At 43.3% G+C, this 23,717-nt stretch overlaps 1 protein-coding gene across 1 annotated transcript in view; it reads left to right on the top strand.

The window, feature by feature from the left end:
• Nucleotides 1-22,037, top strand: part of LOC135525803 (protein kinase C eta type-like) — a 57,217-nt gene extending 35,180 nt beyond the window's left edge. Inside the window, exons 10-14 of the mRNA XM_064953683.1 lie at nucleotides 5,891-6,045; nucleotides 13,508-13,646; nucleotides 14,265-14,453; nucleotides 20,922-21,068; nucleotides 21,351-22,037. Coding sequence (XP_064809755.1) covers nucleotides 5,891-6,045; nucleotides 13,508-13,646; nucleotides 14,265-14,453; nucleotides 20,922-21,068; nucleotides 21,351-21,497 — 777 coding nt within the window. The 3' untranslated portion in view covers nucleotides 21,498-22,037. The remainder of the gene's footprint in view (nucleotides 1-5,890; nucleotides 6,046-13,507; nucleotides 13,647-14,264; nucleotides 14,454-20,921; nucleotides 21,069-21,350) is intronic.
• Nucleotides 22,038-23,717: the final 1,680 nt, after the last annotated feature.

Genomic DNA, 23,717 nt, shown 5'->3' with positions numbered 1-23,717 from the left:
GGAGTACACCAGTCACTGGCTTCATCAATAAGTGCATTGATGACGTCGTCCCCACAGTGCATACCCCAACCAGAAGCCATGGATTATAGGCAACATCCACACTGAGCTAAAGGCTAGAGCTGCCGCTTTCAAGGAGCGGGACTCTAAACCGGAAGCTTATAAGAAATCCCGCTATGCCCACCGCAGAGCCATCAAACAGGCAAAGCATCAATATAGGACAAAGATCAAATCATACTACACCGGCTCTGACGCTCGTCGGATGTGGCAGGGCTTGCAAACCATTACAGACAACCAAGGGAAGCACAGCCGAGAGCTGCCCAGTGACGCGAGCCGACCAGACGAGCTGAACTACTTCTATGCTCGCTTCGTGGCAAATAACACTGAAACATACATGAGAGCACCAGCTGTTCCAGAAGACTGTGTGATCACGCTCTCCGCAGCCGATGTGAGTAAGACCTTTAAACAGGTCAACATTCACAAGGCCACCGGGCCAGACGGATTACCAGGACGTGTACTGTGAGCATGCGCTGACGAACTGGCAAGTGTCTTCACTGACATTTTCAACTTCTTCCTGTCAGAGTCCGTAATACCAACATGTTTTAAGCAGACAACCATAGTGCCTGTGCCCAAGAACGCCAAGGTAACCTGCCTAAATGACTACCGACCCGAAGCACTCACGTCTGTAGCTATGAAGTGCTTTGAAAAGCAGGTCATGGCTCTCATCAACACCATTGTCCCAGAAACCCCAGACCGACTCCAATTTGCATACCGCCCCAACAGATCCACAGATGATGCAATCTATTTTGCAATCCGCACTGCCCTTTCCCACCAGGACAAAAAGAAACACCAATGTGAGAATACTATTCATTGACTACAGCTCAGCGTTCAACACCGTTGTGCCCTCAATGCTCATCAATAAGCCAAGGACCCTGGGACTAAACACCTTCCTCTGCAACTGGATCCAGGACTTCCTGACGGGCCGCCCCCAGGTGGTAAGGGTAGGTAACAACACATCCGCCACGCTGATCCTCAACACAGGGACCCCTCAGGGGTGCGTGCACAGTCCCCTCCTGTACTGTCTGTTCACTCATGACTGCACGGCCAGGCACGACTCCAACACCATCATCAAGTTTGCCAATGACACAACAGTGGTAGGCCTGATAACCGGGAAGACAGCCTATAGGGAGGAGGTCAGAGACCTGGCCATATGGTGCCAGGACATCAACCTCTCCATCAATGTGATCAAGACAAAGGAGATGGTTGTGGACTACAGGAAAAAGAAGACTGAGCACCCCCCATTCTCATCGATGGGGCTGCAGTGGAGCAGGTTGAGGGCTTCAAGTTCCTTGGTGTCCATCACCAACAAACTAACATGGTCCAAGCACACCAAGACAGTCATGTGAAGACAGCACGACAAAACCTATTCCCCCTCAGGAGTCTGAAAAGATTTGGCATGGGTCCTCAGATCCTCAAAAGGTTCTACAGGTACACTGTTGAGAGCATCCTGGTTGCATCATTGCCTGGCAACTGCTCGGCCTCTGACCACAAGGCATGACAGAGGGTGCCTAGTCACTGGGGCCGAGCTTCCTGCCATCCTCTATACAAGGCGGTGTCAGAGGAAGGCCAAAAAGATTGTCAAAGACTCCAGCCACTCTAGTCATAGACTGTTCTCTCTGCTACTGCATGGCAAGCGTTACCGGAGCACCAAGTCTAGGTCTAAGAGGCTTCTAAACAGCCTCTATCCCCAAGCCATAAGACTCCTGAACACCCTAATCCAATGGCTACCCAGACTATGTGCACACTCCCCATTTACACCGCTGCTACTGTCTGTTGTTATCATCTATGCATAGTCACTTTAATAACTCTACCTACATGTACATATTACCTCAACTAACCAGTGTCCCTGCACATTGACTCTGTACCGGTACCCCCCTGTATATAGTCATGCTATTGCTATTTTACTGCTGCTCTTTAATTACTTGTTACTTTTATTTCTTATTCTTATCCATTTTTTTAACTGCATTGTCGGTTAGGGGCTCTTAAGTAATCATTTCACTGAACGATGTATTCGGCGCATGTAACTAATACAAATAAAATACATTTGTATCTTCCCATTGGTATCAGGGAGTCATGAATCTGCTATATGGGCTCGTGAAATTAAATGTTATTGGTCACGTACACATGGTTAGCAGATGTTAATGCGAGTGTAGCGGAATGCTTGTGCTTCTAGTTACGACAGTGTAGTACTATCTAACAAGTAATCTAACAATTCCCCACCAACTACCTAATACACACAAATTTAAAGGGGTGAATGAGAATATGTACATACATTTATGGATGAGCGATGGCCAAGCGGCATAGGCAAGGTGCAATAGATGGTATAAAATACAGTATATACATATGATATGAGTAATATAAGATATGTAAACATCATTAAAGTGGCATTGTTGAAAGTGACTAGTGATCCATTTATTAAAGTGATTGGGTCTCAATGTAGGCAGCAGCCTCTCTGAGTTAGAGATTACTGTATAGCAGTCTGATGGCCTTGAGATAGAAGCTGTTTTTCAGTCGCTTTGTCGCTCTGTCCCAGCTTTGACACACCTGTACTGACCTCGACTTCTGGGTGGTAGCGGTGTGAACAGGCAGCGGCCCGGGTGGTTATTGTCCTTGATTATCTTTTTGGCCTTCCTGTGACATCATGTGCTGTAGGTGTCATGGAGGGCAGGTAGTTTGCCCCCGGTGATGTGTTGTGCTGACCGCACCACCCTCTGGAGAGTCTGGGTGGTGCAGTTGCCATACCGGGCAGTGACACAGCCCGACAGGTTGCTCTCAATTGCGGATCAGTAAAAGTTTGTATCTACCCTCTGGAGAGCCTTGCACTTGAAGGCGGTGCAGTTGCCATACCAGGCTGTGATACAGCCTGACAGGATGCTCTCGATTGTCACCCAAAACCCTGACAAACTTTTACAGATGCACAAGACAATTTTTTTAGCCACTATCTGTGTGGGTGGACCTTTTCAGTTTGTCCGTGATGTGTACGCAGAGGAACTTAACTTTCCACCTTCTCCACCGCTGTCCCTTCGATGTGGATAGGTGGGTTCTCCTTCTGCTGTTTCCTGAAGTCCACGATCATCTCCTTTTGTTTTGTTGAGTGAGATGTTGTTTTCCTGAAACCACCCTCCGAGTGACCTCACCTCCTCCCTGCAGGTTGTCTTGTCGTTGTTGGTAATCAAGCACACTACTGTTGTTTGCACACTTGATGATTGAGTTGAAGGCGTGAATGGCCACGCAGTCGTGGATGAACAGGGAGTACAGGAGGGGGCTGATCATGCACCCTTGTGTTGAGGGTCAACGAAGTGGAGATGTTGTTTCCTACCATCACCACCTGGGGGCGGCCCGTCAAAGTCCAGGACCCAATTGCACAGGGCGGGATTGAGACCCAGGGCCTCATGCTTGATGATGAGCTTGGAGGGTTCTATGTATGGGGTTGAATGCTGAGCTGTAGTCAATGAACAGCATTCTTACTTGGGTATTCCTCTTGTCCAGATGGGATAGGGTAGTGTGATGGCGATCGTATCGTCTGTGGACCTGTTGGGGCGGTATGCAAACTGAAGTGGGTCTAGGATGGCCGGTAAGGTAGAAGTGATGTGATCCTTGACATGTCAATCAAAGCACTTCATGATGACAGGGCATAATATGGGGCAATAGTAATTTAGTTCAGTTGTCTTTGCCTTCTTGGGTAGAGGAACAATGGTGGCAATCTTGAAGCATGTGGGGACAGCAGACTCGGATAGAGAGCGACTGAATATGTCCGTAAACACACCAGCCTGCTGGTCTGCGCATGCTCCGAGGACGCGGCTAGGGATGCCTTCTGGGCCAGCAGCCTTTTTGGGGATAGGGGGCAGTATTCGGAAGTTTGGATGACTGAGGTGCCCAAAGTTAACTTCCTGCTACTCAGGCCTAGAAGCTAGGGTATGCATATAATTGGTAGATTTGGATAGAAAACACTCTAAAGTTTCCAAAATGGTTAAAATAATGTCTGTGAGTATAACAGAACTGATATGGCAGGCTACAACCTGAGGAGAATCCATCCATGAAGTGCTATTATTTGGAAATGCCTGTTTTTCCATTGAAAGCCTATCCACCATACAAAGACTTATGACGCAGTTCACGATTCCTATGGCTTCCATTACATGAGGCCAGTCTTTAGGCATTGTTTCAGGATTTTATTCAAAAACATGAGGAAGAAACACCACTTTCAATGAGAGGTCAGTGGAAATTTCCAGAGATGAGTCCTGCGCGATCCCGAGAGCTCGCCTTTCTTGTTTTTCCTTTTCTATTGATGAAGCTATTGTCCGGTTGAAATATGATCGATTATTTATGACAAAAACAATTGATTGATTATAAACATCGTTTGACATATTTCTACAAACTTTTATGGTACATTTATGATTTTTCGTCTGCCTGCTGTGACCGCGCTTTGTGCCAATGGATTATTGAACGAAACGCACCAACAAACTTGAGGTTTTTGGACATAAACAGGGATTTTATTGAACAAAACAAACATTTATTGTGTCACATGGAGTCTTGTGAGTGCAACCATACAAAGATCATCAAAGGTACGTGATAAATTCTATCGCTATTTCTGACTTTTGTTACTCCTCTGCTTGGCTGGATACTGTTTAATTATTTGTCTGCTGGGCACTGTTCTCAGATAATCGCATGGTTTGCTTTCGGCAGGCAAAGCCTTTTTGAAATCTGACACAGCGGTTGGATTAACAATAAGTTCATCTTTAAGCTGATGTATAACACTTGTATGTTTTAGGAATTTTTATTATGAGTATTTCTGTTTTTGAATTTGGCGCTCTGCAATTTCACTTGCTGTTGTCGAGGACACTACCGTCCCACCCATCCCAAGGAAGTTAACACGTTTAACTGTTTTGCTCATGTCGGCCACAGAGAAGGAGAAGGGGGGGGGTGCAGTCCTTGTTAGAGGTCTGCAAGAATGGCACTGTATTATCCTCAATGCGGGCCACATACGTCTCTTGTCTGAGTCGTTGAATTGCGACTCCACTTTGTCCCTGTACCGGCATTTCGTTTGTTTGATTGCCTTGCGGAGGGAATAACTACACTGTTTATATTCAGCGACGTTCCCAGACCTCTTTCCATGGTTAAATGCGGTGGTTCGCGCTTTCAGTTTGCCGCGAATATCGCCATCCATCCATGGTTTCTGGTTAGGGTAGGTTTTAATAGTCACAGTGGGTACAACTGGGTACAGCCCGGTGGCTGAACCGATTCCGACAACATATCCCGAGAGAGCCATGTTTCCGTGAAACAGAGAATGTTACAATCTCTGTCTCTCTGGAAGGCAACCCTTGTTCGAATTTCGTCTACCTTGTTGTCAAGAGACTGGACATTGGTGAGTAGTATACTTTGGAGCAGTGGGCGATGTGCACGTCTACGGAGCCGAGGCACAGTTGTTTTGGTTCGGCTTCTGGGATTAGATCCATTATCCTGGGTGCTGGTCCAAACAGAGGACCCGCTTCGGGTATGTCCTATTCCTGGTCGTAATGTTGGTAAGTTGATGTCGCTCTTATATCCAATAGTTCTTCCCAGTTGTATGTAATAAACTTAAGATTTCCTGGGGTAACAATGTAAGAAATAATACATTAAAAAAACTAAATACTGCAAGGTTTCCTAAGGACTCGAAGCGAGGCGACCATCTCTGTCGGCGTCATTTTGTATAGTAGGGTAATAGACAAGAGTTTGACGTCACTTCCTCCTTGACATAAGGAACTTGGTATGTCCTCAAACATGTAGAGCTGTTGTGGAGAAAGTTGGGATTCGTTGTTGTGTATGTACAAACTGAACCATTGTCCCTGTGCTGCAGGACCGCCTGTTCTTTGTGATGGAGTTTGTCAACGGGGGCGACCTCATGTTCCACATCCAGAAGTCCAGGAAGTTTGAGGAAGGCCGCGCTTGCTTCTACACTGCCGAGATCACCTCTGCACTCATGTTCCTGCACAGCAAGGGCATCCTCTACAGGTCCAATACACACACACACACACACACACACACACACACACACACACACACACACACACACACACACACACACACAATCACATGCTCTTATATAGAGACAGCTAACCTTTTCATTGAAGGGATGCCAAGGTGGCAGATGACTGGTTCTAATCCATCTAGATTTGTGTGTGATCTTTTAATAGTCTTTTTACAGGGTTGTTGACCACTTACCGTGATGGCCAACACAACGGTCTCTCTGCCAAACCTCATGTTGATAAAGGTGGCAGCAGCATCAGAGTGGCTACGCTTTATGTTGAGTTTATATTTAGATAGCCCTCCATGTCAGCACCACATAGTATGACTGCTAGATTGATGCGACGAGCTAATGTCTTTTCCTGGAAATACTCTAACCCTAGAACACCAGGTCTTGCTCTATAACAGTACTAAAGACCCTGTGCTGACTTCTCAACATATGGTCCCAAATGTAGCCCAAGTGTATTATGTAACCTAATCACCTTCTTGTCTTAACTACTGTATCTCTTCCTCGTGCTCTTTCACCTCAAGGTAAAGGGCTTATTATCAGCCAATCAGGGGCAATAAAATGGAGCAACAAAAGTATTTTGCAAAAGTGCTTTAATCTCGATTTTTAGACTCAAAGACCAGAGCTAATAGTACCCAATGTCAAAATGTTACAGACCACAAGGTCCGCTCCTTGACTAGTCCTTAATCTCTTTAGGTTTGCTCACTGTGCTGTTAGTCATTCTTACATATTTGAAGTCCAGATATGTAAATGGTTTGGGTTAGTAAGTCAGTAAGTCATCAACTACTCCCTCTACTAGTACTTTCCGCTTCCTGTATGATTGGGAAGCACTTGGTTCCTCTCTCTATGGCTGCAGCTGTTTCCCAATCACCAGTTGGATATGTGATTCACAGCAGATCAAGTCAGCATGCGGCAGACGTTCAGAATGCACTGAGATGTTTCCAGCATGGCAGTTTGACCCCAAGGTCATGAACACACTGTGACTATGACCTACAGTGACTTGTGAAAGTATTCGGCCCCCTTGAACTTTGCGACCTTTTGCCACATTTCAGGCTTCAAACATAAATATATAAAACTGTATTTTTTTGTGAAGAATCAACAACAAGTGGGACACAATCATGAAGTGGAACGACATTTATTGGATATTTCAAACTTTTTAACAAATCAAAAACTGAAAAATTGGGCGTGCAAAATTATTCAGCCCCCTTAAGTTAATACTTTGTAGCGCCACCTTTTGCTGCGATTACAGCTGTAAGTCGCTTGGGGTATGTCTCTATCAGTTTTGCACATCGAGAGACTGAAATTTTTTCCCATTCCTCCTTGCAAAACAGCTCGAGCTCAGTGAGGTTGGATGGAGAGCATTTGTGAACAGCAGTTTTCAGTTCTTTCCACAGATTCTCGATTGGATTCAGGTCTGGACTTTGACTTGGCCATTCTAACACCTGGATATGTTTATTTTTGAACCATTCCATTGTAGATTTTGCTTTATGTTTTGGATCATTGTCTTGTTGGAAGACAAATCTCCCTCCCAGTCTCAGGTCTTTTGCAGACTCCATCAGGTTTTCTTCCAGAATGGTCCTGTATTTGGCTCCATCCATCTTCCCATCAATTTTAACCATCTTCCCTGTCCCTGCTGAAGAAAAGCAGGCCCAAACCATGATGCTGCCACCACTATGTTTGACAGTGGTGATGGCGTGTTCAGGGTGATGAGCTGTGTTGCTTTTACGCCAAACATAACGTTTTGCATTGTTGCCAAAAAGTTCAATTTTGGTTTCATCTGACAGGAGCACCTTCTTCCACATGTTTGGTATGTCTCCCAGGTGGCTTGTGGCAAACTTTAAATGACACTTTTTATGGATATCTTTAAGAAATGGCTTTCTTCTTGCCACTCTTCCATAAAGGCCAGATTTGTGCAATATACGACTGATTGTTGTCCTATGGACAGAGTCTCCCACCTCAGCTGTAGATCTCTGCAGTTCATCCAGAGTGATCATGGGCCTCTTGGCTGCATCTCTGATCAGTTTTCTCCTTGTATGAGCTGAAAGTTTAGAGGGACGGCCAGGTCTTGGTAGATTTGCAGTGGTCTGATACTCCTTCCATTTCAATATTATCGCTTGCACAGTGCTCCTTGGGATGTTTAAAGCTTGGGAAATCTTTTTGTATCCAAATCCGGCTTTAAACTTCTTCACAACAGTATCTCGGACCTGCCTGGTGTGTTCCTTGTTCTTCATGATGCTCTCTGCGCTTTTAACGGACCTCTGAGAATATCACAGTGCAGGTGCATTTATACGGAGACTTGATTACACACAGGTGGATTGTATTTATCATCATTAGTCATTTAGGTCAACATTGGATCATTCAGAGATCCTCACTGAACTTCTGGAGAGAGTTTGCTGCACTGAAAGTAAAGGGGCTGAATAATTTTGCACGCCCAATTTTTCAGTTTTTGATTTGTTAAAAAAGTTTGAAATATCCAATAAATGTCGTTCCACTTCATGATTGTGTCCCACTTGTTGTTGATTCTTCACAAAAAAATACAGTTTTATATCTTTATGTTTGAAGCCTGAAATGTGGCAAAAGGTCGCAAAGTTCAAGGGGGCCGAATACTTTCGCAAGGCACTGTACATATCATAGACAAAGGTCTAATGTCTCTAATATCTACGCTAGATTCACTGCCCAGCCGTGCCACTCACAGGAAGTGATGAAGAGGAATTAGGTGGATGAGGTAGAGACTGAGGTTGGAGTAGAGAGCCAAACAAAAACTGAGATAAACCAGAGGACAGGAAGCAGGCAGGGTTTGTGATTAAGTGGAGGGTAATTCTTTATTAAAACGGTGTCATTGGACTCCAGCCTGAAAACCCCACCACCCAATGGTCACAAACGGTTTGAATCAACGTTGTTTCAACCTACTTTGAGAGATTAACGTACTTTGGCGTGAAAAGTGCAAATCAATCCCAGAACAACAGCAAAGGACCTTGTGAAGATGCTGGAGGAAACGGGTACAAAAGTACTTATATCCACAGTAAACCATATATCGATATATCCTATATCCGGAGAAGACAAGGTGAGCGCTACCATCAGTCCTGTGTCATGCCAACAGTAAGGCATCCTGAGACCATTCATGTGTGGGGTTGCTTCTCAGCCAAGGGAGTGGGCTCACTCACATCCTCCGAATCCAACTTATCCCAACCATCCAGGAACAGTTTGGTGACGAACAATGCCTTTTCCAGCATGATGGAACAGTTTGCCATAAGGCAAAAGCAGGGAACTAAACATTGATATTTTGGGTCCATGGCCAGGAAACTCCCCTGACGTTAATCCCATTTGAGAACTTGTGGTCAATCCTCAGGAGGCGGGTGGACAAACAAAAACCCACAAATTCTGACAAACTCCATGCATTGATTATGCAAGAATGTGCTGCCATCAGTCAGGATGTGGCCCAGATGTTAATTGACATCATGCCATGGCGGATTGCAGAGGTCTTGAAAAAGAAGGGTCAATAGAAGCCTTTGACACTTATGAAATGCTTGTAATTATACTTCAGTATTCCATAGTAACATCTGACAAAAATATCTAAAGACACTGAAGCAGCAAACTTAGTGGAAATGAATATTTGTGTCATTCTCAACTTTTGGCCACGACTGTATGTAAACCTCCGACTTCAACTGTATTGTCTTTTTATTTTATTTTTTACCCTAGGTTGAATTCAAACAAAAGTCGTTGATGCAAATGCTTTTTAGGCCTAAAAAGTATCATTTGAAATACTGTATGACTTACAAAGTATGCTTACATTTAATTTGCTTTGTTAAAATTTCGCTTTGGAATGGCTGATGGCAACAGTGAATATATTTAGTTACTAAATGATCTCTCAAAATCATTCTCACGATCGCACATTGATAATAGTCAGTGACAAATATTAAAGCTGAGCTGGGCTGGGTTTGGGAGACCAAATGGATAGCTGTAGATTTATAAACTCTCCGATTGTTTTTTTCTGATTGTGGATATAACGGTATTTCAAAAGGTGCAAATTCAACATATTTTATATAAGGTTTATCTATGTTGAAAATGTGTAACCATGATGACATAATCCTGTGATTCAAATTTCACCCTTAAAATGACAATTTCACATTCAATATGTTGAAAAATTACATTGAAACAATGTTGATTCAACCAAATTGTGCCCAGTGGGATATTACATTTTATTAAATTGTAGACAAACTGGAATTTGACAACCAAGCACAATTTAATATCACTTTTGCAATACAGTAAATTCCCTATTAACCTGTTAACAAATTATGTGTTGGATTCACATATCTAACTTCAACAACAAAAATGTAAAGAATAAGATTAAGCAAGTGGCTCAGATGAAACTATCCAAGCATTAGATATCCTTTAAATGTTGATATTTGGTTTGTTTGGTCAACCAAACACAATTCAATAATATTTCATATGTAACAGTATTTATTCAACCTTAAAATGAGTAACACATCTATGGCCACATTTTGAGGTTAGCCTACTGTAACTCTAAATCTCTTACGTAATCAAGCGTGCATGTTCAAGATAGCATTCAAAGGTTGCAGGTCTGTGGAGATCTTCAGTTGCTTTAATAATCTGTGCAGAATCTTGAACAGCATTGATCACTTGCACTATGTACTTTTAATGTAATCTCAACTGCAACCCAGGACATTTGGTTGTTCTATTAGATGAAGCTCATAACACGTTAAGTTGTTGTATAAATACAAATATCTGACATTGTATTCCCATTTGAACTTTATGTTTTTAAATGGTTGACAGTTCAGTAATAACACATTTAGAACTAAACCAAAAATCAAACATATATTGTTTTTCCACTGTAATTTGGTTGTGCTTTTATACTCAACAAAAATATAAATGCAACATGCAACAATTTCATTGATTTTTACTGAGTTACAGTTCATATGAGGAACTCCGTCAATTGAAATAAATTCATTAGGACCTAATCTATGCATTTCACATGACTGTTGGTCACAGATACCTTAAACAAATGGGCCTCAGGATCGTGTTACGATATTTTTGTGCATTAAAATTGCCCTCGATTTAAATGCAATTGTGTTCATTGTTTGTAGCTTATACCCATACCATAACCCCGGCACTCTGTTCACAACGTTGACATCAGCAAACCGCTCACCCACACTACGCCATACATGTGGTCTGCGGTTGTGCGGCCAGTTGGATGTACTGCCTAATTCTAAAAAATGACGTTGGAGGTGGTGTATGGTAGATAATTAAATGTTAATTTATCTGGCAACCGCACTGGTGGCTAATCCTTTTGTCAATATGCCAATTGCACTCCCCCTCAAAAATGTTGACTCTCTTGGCATTGTGTTGTGTGACAAAATTGCACATTTTACAAAAGGTGCACCTGTGTAATGATCATGCTGTTTAATCGGCTTCTTAGAGTAATGGTGCGGATAGAGAGGGCTGCCTCACTTCTAGTCATTAGGAAACTTTGCAGTATTTAAAAATATATATACAGTGGGGCAAAAAAGTATTTAGTCAGCCACCAATTGTGCAAGTTCTCCCACTTAAAAAGATGAGAGGCCTGTAATTTTCATCATAGGTACACTTCAACTATGACAGACAAAATGAGATTTTTTTTTCTCCAGAAAATCACATTGTAGGATTTTAAATGAATTTATTTGCAAATTATACAAGGCCCTCCATCCATTATACAAGGCCCTCCCTCCCCCGCCCTCCTTTCGGCAAATCTGACCATGGCTCCATTTTGCTCCTCCATTCCTATAGGCAGAAACTGGACCGCAAACAGGATGTACCCGTGCTAAGGACTATACACATACGTCTCGTGTCCTTGAATTGCGACTCCACTTTGTCTCTATACTGACATTTTGCTTGTTTGATTCCCTTGTGGAGGGAATAACTACACTGTTTGTATTCGGCCATATTCCTAGTCACCTGTCCATGTTTATTATCTTGGCAAAGGAGACATTCTCACTAACAGGGATGTAAACAAATTTGTGCACAATATGAGAGAAATAAGCTTTTTGTGTGTATGGAACATTTCTGTGATCTTTTATTTCAGCTCATGAAACATGGGACCAACACTTTACATGTTGCTTTTATATTTTTGTTCAGTATCGAATCACAAGCTTCATGTAGTAAATGCGTGCTAGGAGTATAGGAGCAAATATTGCACTTTAGACTGCTTTATTTCTACAAATCTTTTTTTGCCCTGTGTTTTTTTGCAGTGAGCCAGAAGCCCCATGAGTAACTGAGTCAGTCAGGACAGGAAACACCAGATTAAACCTACCACGCTTTACTTCCATTAATGTGTGTCTGTGTGGCATCACTCTATTTCTTTCTCCTCACTCCCTCCCTCTCACACATACACACACAACCTACACATTAAGTCATTACCTCACCTTTACCTGCAGACTCAGCCATGCCCGTCTAACACCTTGGTGACACATCACTGCTGTGTCACCTGATCTCAGATTAGCGCTATTGGCTGGGTTAATCTGTCTCTCAGATAGCCAAGGCTCCAACAGCCTTAGTGGGGAGGAGGAGGGGCCTCCAATAGAGATGGAGACAGAGACCAGACAATTTATTGTTATGGGGGATGATTCATTATGAAGGAAATTACTAATGAATTACTAATGACTCTGCTCTGCTCCTACCTTACTGCTTCTCCTGATTCAAAAATATTGCTTCTCCTCCTTACAGTGCTAATTCAAAGACGCTAGACAAACTTCAAAGATACCAGAGCGGCAAGAGCCCAACACCAAAACATTTTGTTAATGTCTGTGTTTGAAGTTCTCCACATTTTTTGGGGGGACAGATCAATATTGACACTGCAGGCCAGCCATTCCCCTGCTCACCCCCCTTGCCCATTAGGCTCTGTCGTATGACTGTGACAGACTCTTCTCTGCTGTCAGTCATTGGTCAGTGTCCTGGCCAACAGTAGCTCTCTGTTCAGTTCTCCTCTGTGTCTCCTGGTCCTACAGTTGGTCACGGTCTACATGTGGTCTAACTCACCATATTCTCTCACCTCAGACATATTTTAGCAACAACTCTCGAAGGGGTTAGACTAGGATAGTTTAGCCGTCACAAAATTAAATATAGCAGTATTTGCTGACTCACTGGTAATTTTTTTATTTTTTTAACTTTATTTAACTAGGCAAGTCAGTTAAGAACAAATTCTTATTTTCAATGATAGCCTAGGAACAGTGGGTTAACTGCCTGTTCAGAACGACAGATTTGTCAGCTCGGGGATTTGAACTTGCAACCTTCCAGTTATGAGTCCAACGCTCTAAAGCCACTAGGCTACCCTGCTGCCCCAATGGGGAACATATTGAAGTAATAGTTGAATAGTTTCCCCCCTAAAATGAATGCGTTTAGGAGTCTACAGGTCTGGAGATGTCTGTAATGAGGTGTTATGTTTTCCAGGGATCTTAAACTGGACAATGTGCTCCTTGATAAGGATGGACACTGTAAGCTGGCTGATTTTGGCATGTGCAAGGAGGGCATGTTTGAAGGTGTGGCCACGGGCACCTTCTGTGGGACGCCTGACTACATCGCCCCAGAGGTCAGTTTACCCCCCTCCACTCATATACCCCTTCGTCTGCTCTAAGATTGCATTCTTTACACCAATGGGAATCATTAAGTATCGGTCTCCCATCTATCTTTCGAAGGACATTGGAGTTCACATTATTTAGGAGCCAGCCCCACTACGTCACCCCACCACTCTGAATACCCAGTACTGTTAACACTGGTCCTCTAGTCCAGTCTCCCTGGTGGTTAGCAGCTAGGTAACACACCTGTGTTGGGTTGGCCCCCTGAAACCACTTCAGTTCTGTTAGGAGAGCCCCATCTGCCTCTCACAGGCTCTGTTTGCCAACACTCTTTAAATCCCCACCACAAAATGCACCAAGAGAGGGGTCCTTGGTTACGAATTAGTGAGTTTATGAATGTGGAGTGTGCATGTGTTTGTACGTAAAGCATTTAGTCTGATTTTGATGAATTGCTTCATTGCCATCCCCAACACTCAGTCCTTAGTGTATCCCAGTGAAGAGCAGCGAAACCCAAGGAACTGTCTTGGCTCTGGAGTTTGGTGTTACATTTAGTAAAACTCCAGTTGATGTACTTTAGATGGTCTCTACTATGTTGTTTAATGTTGTTAAATGTCATGTGTTTTGGGTCCCAGATTCTTCAGGAGATGCTGTATGGGCCGTCTGTGGACTGGTGGGCTCTCGGGGTGCTGCTCTACGAGATGCTGTCTGGTCATGCCCCCTTCGAGGCAGAGAACGAGGACGACCTGTTTGAGTCAATCCTGAATGAGGAGATTATCTATGCATCCTGGCTGAGTGCTGATGCAGTCAATATCCTGAAAGCTGTAAGTCCATCCTAAATGCGGAGCTCATCTATCTGTCCTAAATGACTACAGTTAATCATGTCAATAACACTCAATGCTGTTCATGTTACAGAGGCCTTTATATTGTTTAGATGAGAGAATATACAGTGGAGTCTGAAATTATTGACACACCTAAAGATTTGTATAAATAAAGTAGTCAAAAGCTTAGGATTTGGTCCCATATTCCTAGCACGCAATGACTACATCAAGTTTGGGACTGGACAAACTTGTTAGGGAGCCAAGCCCAGTCAATGAGAATTTGTTTTTCCCCACAAGGGCTTTATTACAGACAGAAATACTCCTCAGTTTCATCAGCTTTCCGGGTGGCTGGTCTCACACTATCCTGTCGTTGGAGGCGGCTTATGGTAGAGAAATGAACATTAAATTTTCTGGCTACAGCTCTGGTGGATATTCCTACAGTCAGCATGCCAATTGCACGCTCCCTCAACTTGAGATGTCTGTGGCATTGTGATGTGTGACAAAACTTCACATTTTAGAGTGGCCTTTTATTGTCCCCAGCACAAGGTGCACCTGTGTAATGATCATGCAGTTTAATCAGCTTCTTGATATGCCACACCTGTCAGGTGGATGGATTGTCTTGGCAAAAGAGAAATGCTCACTGACAGGGACGTAAACAAGTTTGTGCACATAATTTGAGAGAAATAAGCTTTTTGTGCATATGGAACATTTCTGTGACCTTTTATTTCAGCTCATTAAACATGAGACCAACACTTTACATGTTGCGTTTATATTTTTGTTCAGTATAGAATCACAAGCTTGATGTAGTCAATGTGTGCTAGGAATATGGGACCAAATACTTAACTTTAGACTACTTTATTTCTAGAAATCTTTAGGGGTGTCAATAATTCTGACCCCTACCTTTTTGAAAATAAAAAATATTACTATTTCTATTTCTCTCAGCAATTGTATTAGTATGAAAAAATAGAAAAAGTCCCCCTTTTTTGTTGCATACAATATAGCTCAGATTTGAATTATTGTACACAGTCATTATTGCTCATGTTTATCAGGAAGGTGTCAATCATTTCGGGCCCAACTCTATCAGAGTACATTTTGTCTCTGAACCAAAGGGCAAGAAAATCAATCTATACACAGTTGTGTATTTAGAGCCTTGTGAGGAAAAAATGATAAGTCCAATTAGCCTACCACCAGCGGTTTGCATAAGAGAATATCAAAATTACAGACCACCATGTAGAGAGAAGCAGTAGCAACACTTCCATGCAAACAGAACTGGCACCCATCTGTTGCCACAAGTGATCACAGGGTTAAAAAATAATATAAGCTTTCAGATAGGAGAGAACATACAGGACAGGGTTTTGGGGACGGATTTTTGGTCAGCGCATCGGGGTGGATAATAAATAATCTGGGTCCCCGTGTATGACACTAGCCTCACAGTGCTCCCTCTGTCTTACATAACTACATTAAGGCACAGTCCACTACCCCACCACTATAAATAACGCTGCCTCCTCCCCTCTCCCCCCCCCCCCCCGTACAGTGTTGTTATGCTTCAGGTAGCAGCAGATCCCTGGCCTCAGCCACTGATTTTGCCCCTAGCGACACATCATGTTATGTAAAGGCTAGCTCGTGTCATCATATCCAGAGGCTTTCAACAGTTGAGTGGATTTAACTCGCTGCTCTATTTATACTGAAAGCTGCTCGCTCACCAGGGTTCTACTTCCTGCAAGCAACGTCCTGTGTGTTTGAGCCCTGAGACTGGTTATTCAAAAAGAGAGCACACATTGTTTGGTGTTTGACAGTTGAGATGCTAAGGTGAACATTATCCCACCTCATATTTGACTGGAACATAAGAGCGGGGTAAATGTGCCTGTGTCCTATTTCTTTGCATTTCTCTTTATCTGATATAGTAGGCTTGTTGTCTGTCTGCAGAGTTTAGTTCTCAGGCTTGGCAGAGTGGATGGCACAGGCCCAGTGTAGCCAGTGGAAAATATGATAGACTCAAGTAGGATTTCCCAATTTCCATTTTGTGGTCAGTTGAGGGAATTACAGAGTGCATTTCTCTGTCCCATCATGAACTGACTAATCAATTTCCTCTGCTTCTCTACTCTTCTCTCCTGGTCTCGTCTCTGCTTGTGTCTTCCTTTCTCTAGATCAGCTCTACTTTCTCCTCTCCTTGTGAACTGTTTTGTTATAAAAAAATGCAATGGCTCTGGGCTCTGGGGTGTTGAAGAGTGGCTTAGATTAAATCTCAGTTTAATTATGGTCTGTTCTCAAAGCAAAGTGTATTGGTTGTGCACACAGATTTGTAGATGTGTACGCAATGCTTGTGTTTCTAGCTTCGGCAGTGCAGTAATGGCAACAACAAAGAAATTCACACATAATCCATAAAAATATCAAGTTTTATATAGGATGAGCCGTGACTAGACTACAGTATATTCATATAAAGTGGGTGAAACAGTATCTAAACATTATTAAAGTGACCAGTGTTCAGTTAATCTATATACATAGGGCAGCAATCTCTGAGGTTCAGGGCAGGGTACTGGGCAGAGGCCAGCTAGTGGTGACTGTTTAACAGTTTGATGGCCTGAAGATAGAAGCTGTTTCTCAGTCTCTCGGTCCCATCTTTGATGCACCTGTACTGTCTCCGACTTCTAGATGGTAGCGGGGTGAACAGGCCGTGGCTCGGGTGGCTGAGGTCCTTGATGGATTTTCTTGGCCTTCCTGTGACATTAACTGCTACAGATGTCCTGAAGGGCAGGCAGTGTGCCACTGGTGATGCGTTGGGCTGACTGCACCACTCTCTGGAGAGCCCTGCGGTTGCGGACGGTGCAATTGCCGTACCAGCCGGTGATGCAGCCTGACAGGATGCTCTCAATGGTGCATCTGTGGAAGTTCGTGAAGGTCCTAGGGGCCAAACCAAATTTATTCAGCCTCCTGAGGTGGAAGAGGCGCAGATGCATTTTCTTCACCATCCTGTCTGTGTGAATGGACCGCTTTTCAGGTTGTCGGTGATATGCACACCGAGGAACTTGAAGCACCACTCTGCCAGGGCTCTAATCTCATCGTTGTTGGTAATCAGGCCTACCACTGTTGGGTTGTGAGCAAACTTTATGATTGAGTTGGAGACGTGCGTGGCCAAGCAGTCATGGGTGAACAGGGAGTACCGGAGGGGGCTGAGCACACACCCTTGTGGGGCCGGTGTTGAGGATCAGTGTGGCAGAGGTGTTGTTGCCTACCTTCACCACTTGGGGTCAACCCACCAGGACCCAGTTGCATGGGGAGGAGTTCAGACCCAGGGCCCTGAGCTTCGTCATGAGCTTGGAGGGCACTAATGGAGTTGAAAGCTGAGCTGTAGTCGATGAACAACATTCTTACATACAGTACCAGTCAAAAGTTTGGACACACCTGCTCATTCCAGTGTTTTTCTTTATTTTTACTATTTTTGACATTGTAGAATAATAGTGAAGAGATCAAAACTATGAACTACCACATATGGAATCATGTAGTAACCAATAAAGTGTTAAACACATCAAAATATATTTTAAATTTGAGATTCTTCAAAGTAGCCACACTTTGCCTTGATGGCAGCTTTGCACGCTCTTGGCATTCTCTCAACCAGCTTCATGGGTAGTCACATGGAATGCATTTCAGTGAACAGGTGTGCCTTGTTAAAAGTTAATTTGTAGAATTTCTTTCCGTCTTAATGTGTTTTAGCCTATCAGTTGTGTTACAAAGTAGGGGTGGTATACAGAAGAGAGCCCTATTTGGTAAAAGACGAAGTCTGTATTATGGCAAGAACAATGGTTGGTTTGGATAAGTTCTAATCGTCACAGTGGGAACAACATCCTCTATGCACTTCCTGTCACCAAGTCAGTGTATACGTCAATACTATTCTCAGAGGCAACCTGGAACATTTCCCAGTTTGTGTGATCAAAACAATCTTGAAGCATAGATTTTGTTTGGACAGACCAATGTTGAACGGTCCTTACCATGGTAGCTTCCTATTTACATTTCTACCTATAGGTGGGAGGAGCAGAATGGAGGTGTGATCTGATTTTTTAAAATGTTTTGTTTATTAAATTGATCATAAAACTTAAACCCAAACGTGCATATTAGTAAAATCATCGAGGATAACACACAAAGTCTAGGACTTATTTCCATTGTGGTCCTCTTGAGACAAGATGGCTAGGCAAAATCCAACAGTTGCAACACAGTATGACAGCGAGATAATAAAACATAAAAACAAAGAATAAGAACATCAATCTCATCATTGCAGTTACATCATAAGGTACATTCAAATGGGCACAGAAGACAGATTTTTTTTACTTAAACTGTCCAGTGAGGATGTTGTTTTTATGGGCAGAAGCAACTCATTCCACTCTGAGGACCCAGTATACAAGAAAGTACCTTTCCCAGCATTACTCCTGAACCTGTATAAGTACACATTATCAACACCTGATCTGATGCTGTTATGTGCATCCCTAACATGGGGAAAGTAATCAGTTAGATATCTGGGCGCAGAACCATGAATAGTCCTGTAAACCAAACCAAGTCTAATCTGGGACACCCTAACCTCAACGTGCAACCAGTTGAGTTCCTGAAAGCAGCTCCTGCCTATGTGAGTATGTGGACTGCCCTTCAATACTGCCCTGATCAGCTAATTCTAGGCTATCTGGAGTACTAGCGTATTCAAAATGGCATTGAATGAGGGCAGTGGCTAGCACTCTCATGGAGTCCTTATTAAGCAGCTTGGACTTTCTAGCCAAAAACGTAGTCCTGGGTGGGGGAGGGATTTGTAGCCGTCACAGAAGGGAGAGTATTAATGTTCTGTTAACTGTGTTTGGGTCTGGTGTGGCAAGACCTATTAATCTTGGGGTGGACTGGAGGTGAATCTGGTCCCATTTTTCATTAGTTTTGTCTGATTGGGAATGTCACTGCTAGCCCCCTAGACTCCTCAGCCAACACAGCGGTCCAATACATTAATTTGTTCCTCTGGAATCACTCCTCAAGGAAATTTGAGAGACTGTGTTTAATTTAGTTTTGTTGTGTTTTCTTTGACTCTTCCCCTTGGCTGCTCAAACCCACCAACGTCAGATGTTGTTGAGAAAAATGTAAGGTCCACATACAGTATTTAGTCCAGGAAATGGTTGCTTTGTTTTGTTGACACAGTTCAGATAAATAGAATTTACAAAACACATCTGTGTCTCTCCAGATGCCAAGCTGAGCCGGAAAGGAGGTGCTACTGGGCCTCGGGGTGTGTGTTTCTGCAAGTGTGTCAGGGGGGTGGATGGGATGGCATTCAAGGTCGAATCAAAGCTGATGCTAATCTCAACAGTCCTATTATAAGCCACATTCAAATGATTTACTTCATTAACCTCTTGAAACTCCCCATCCCGGATCCGGGATTGTGACTAAGCCTCAGGCTCATTAGCATAACGCAACGTTAACGATTTCTGAAAATCGCAAATAAAATTAAAATAATGCGTTTGCTCTCAAGCTTAGCCTTTTCTTAACAACACTGTCATCTCAGATTTTCAAAATATGCTTTTGAACCATAGAAATTGACTAATTTGTGTAAGAGTATGCAAAGCTAGCATAGCATTTTGTGTAGCATGTAGCACGCAACATTTTCACAAAAGCCAGATAACCAAATAAATAAAATAATTTACCTTTGAAGAGCTTCTGATGTTTTCAATGAGGAGACTCCCAGCCACATACCAGATGCGCAGTGTTTCCTGAAAGCGTCTGTGTGTAGGAGAAATCGTTCCGTTTTCTACATTGCGCCTGGCTACCGAAACGAACCGAAAATGCAGTCACCTACAACGTGAAACTTTTTCCGGATTAACTACATAATATCGACCGAAACATGGCAAACGTTGTTTGGAATCAATCCTCAAGGTGTTTTTTCACATATCTCTTCATTGACATGCAGTTCGTGGAAGCTTGCTTCTCTCTCTGTGCCCCATGGAAAAATACTGGCAGGTGACTTTTGCGCACCAATTTCGGCGCAGGACACCGGGCGGACACGTGGTAAATGTGGTCTCTTATGGTCAATCTTCCAACGATCTGCCTACAAATACGTCACAATGCTGCAGACACCTTGGGGAAACGACAGAAAGGGCAGACTCATTCCTCTTGCGTTCACAGCCATATAAGGAGATCATGAAAGACAGAGCCTCAAAAATCCTTGTCATTTCCTGGATGCCAAGTCATCTTGGTTTTGCCTGAAGCTCACGTTAAAGGGCACGCACAGAGAAGATATTTGTATTTCTGGACACGTCAGAGTGTTTTCTTTCGAACAGTAGCAATTATATGCATAGTCGAGCATCTTTTTGTGACAAAATATCTTGTTTAAAACGGGAACGTTTTTCTTCCAAAAATGAAATAGCGCCACCATAAGTGTAAGAGGTTAACACACTTTATTTTACTTTTATTCACTTCTCATACGCAATTATATTTCTGTTCTCTCCACAGTTCCTGACTAAGAACCCAGCACGGCGTCTAGGCTGCATGGCGGAAGAGGGCGGGGAGAATGCTGTGACTAGCCACGCCTTCTTCATTGGAATCGACTGGGACAAGCTGAACCGCAGGGAGCTGGAGCCGCCTTTCAAACCCCGCATTGTGAGGCGCGCACACACACACCTGATACACATGATTGATGTCATTACAAACTGATTACAGTAGATATTATGGTAGAGTTGTAATACCTTCCTATCTTACCATTTATAATACACCCAGTTTTACTCTCTTATCATTGAATTACAGTATGTAGGTAGTGGCCTGGGTTATGAAAGACATGCAAGGTGGTATCTGTTGGCAGTTATCCAAAAGTATTTCCAGGACATCTCACTGATATTTTGTTATTGTGCCTCCTTTCCTGTCTAACCAATACTTCACTTTCAGAAAACTGCAGAGGACGTGAACAATTTTGACCCAGACTTCACCCAGGAGGAGCCCACCCTGACGCCGATTGAGGACCTCCTTCCCTCTGTCAACCAAGACGAGTTTCACAACTTCTCCTTCACTGCTCCTGAGCTGCTGGACGATTAAGGGGCCCCAGACTTCTGTCATACCTCCCCCTTTCACTGTTGACCCCTTTTTCTCTGGCCCTACTGACTTCTACTTCTGCCCAATGGGGAGGAAGTTTGAGTGGAAGAGGCTGACTTCCAGATACATGAGGACTCATATGGACTCTTACTGTAGCACTGAAAAACATCTCCAGCTTCTGACATTCTCAATTAAATTCTTGCAGCAGGATTGTTGTGTAATTGCGTCTTGGCACTGTGGGATATGACATCACTGTCTCGTCACTGTGAGACATGACTGACTGGTTCTGTGTTGAGACAGAGAGAGGTTGCTCAATGAGGCCAGATTTTAATCAGAGATTCTCTATTTTTCCATGCTCGTTCCTGTCACCTTTGGAAAACATGGGACAGTTCTGACTTGTAATCTTGCTCAAAGTGTTTTACTGATCTTTTAGACTAGTTGACTGAAATGCAAAGCAAAGTTAATGGCAATTTGTCCGCTGATACAGAAAGATGAATTTCCCTACAGTTACTTCAAGATAAATACAAGCATTTTTTAAACTAATGAGAATTGTGTATCTGTGTCTTTATTAACTTGACATATTTCTTGTTCAATGCTGTGACCATTGGCGATTTTAGCATGTAAATCCTGGTGGGCAAAAAAACATATTTTTTTATGCATGCCAGCAAAACCACTACACAACACTAAACAATACATTCATTGCACTTTAACAGTGACGAACGGTGCCCACAAACTCTTAAGCCTACATAAAGCTGTCCCAACAGCAGAGCTGAACTTTTCAGCACCATGGAGTGAAACCTTACCACTGCTACACCTGGCTATCAACAGAGCCTTGTCTAGCAGTGAAACAGTTCATTCAGCCTCATTTACTGCCTTTAAAAAAACATAGCTGATATGTCTGACTTGCTTAAACAAATGCGGTTTCTACTGACATTTGAGATCTACAAACTATGGCATAAGGGATTGATGAGCGGATAAGAGGCAATCCGTTATTTCAATGAAGACATTAATTAGCTAGCTAGGACGGGTGTAGTCAATATAACTTTGTTTAGCACTTTAGAAATGTACAGCGACAGAATTCAGAACATGGGCCGTTCTTAAAGTATTTTCCCTGTACACCAAGTCAGAACTGTAGGATAAATATAGACTGACAATGAAAGCACTTACAATAGTCAATGATTACAGTTCTCTAAAACAGGCTATATCTCCCTCATTTATGCAGCAGCATACAAGACATTTTTGGACTCACGTTGGTGTGCTGTGCTCACTTGAACAGGAAGGTGGCGCGGCGGTCTTTCTTGTGGGCTCGAGAAAGAGGACCGAGATCCCAAATTTAAATTCCGGGTCTAAATTATTTTCTGTATTTTCCCAGTCAGAGGGGATTTTTTTTTAGTTCCTTACCAATTGGGTTTCACGTAATTGGGGAAAAAAGGGGTTCAAACATTTTAAAGGATAAACATTCACATATAACTTCATGGGCCAGAAGTTACAATCTTGTCTCCGCTGCAACTCCCCTACGGACTCGGCGAAGGTCGAAAGCCAAGCCGCATTGCTTCTTGACACACTGTTCGCTTAAACCGGAAGCCAGCCGCACCAATGTGTCGGAGGAAACACCGTCGAACTGAGGACCGAAGTCATCGGGCAGGTGTCCGGCCCACCACAAGTAGTTGCTAGAGCACAATGAGACAAGGAAATTCTGGCTGGCCAAACCCTCCCCTAACCCGGACAACACTGAGCCAATTGTGCACCATCCAATGGGTCTCCAGGTCACAGCTGGGGATAGAACCCGAGGCTGCAGTCGCGCCTCAGCACTCATTGTTGAATTTGAGTAATGTTTATTGCCGATGAGCACCGATATGTTTTATCTATAATTTATTTTAATGTGGCAAGGATGAAAAGGATTTGCTAGTAGATTGTCGACTTGATTTATGATGATGACTGCTTGTCTGGCTGGCTAGCTAAGATTTTGAAAGTATGATGTTGACAAGATCAGTCCAATCAAAGCTACTGTAGATATGTGGCCAATGACTTTGAGCCTTCTTGGATGGGCACTTCTAATGTAAGTCTATAGCAGCACCCAAGGGGCTTCAATATTTGAGCTCTGCCTCCCGGGTGGCGCAGTGGGTAAGGGCGCTGTACTGCAGCGCCAGCTGTGCCACCAGAGACTCTGGGTTCGTGCCCAGGCTCTGTCGTAACCAGCCGCGACCGGGAGGTCCATGGGGC

This window comes from Oncorhynchus masou, chromosome 32 (genome assembly GCF_036934945.1).
Source record: "Oncorhynchus masou masou isolate Uvic2021 chromosome 32, UVic_Omas_1.1, whole genome shotgun sequence".
Lineage (NCBI taxonomy): Eukaryota > Metazoa > Chordata > Actinopteri > Salmoniformes > Salmonidae > Oncorhynchus > Oncorhynchus masou.
Note: the sequence above shows the minus strand (reverse complement) of the source record. Positions and strands in the feature narration are given on the sequence as shown.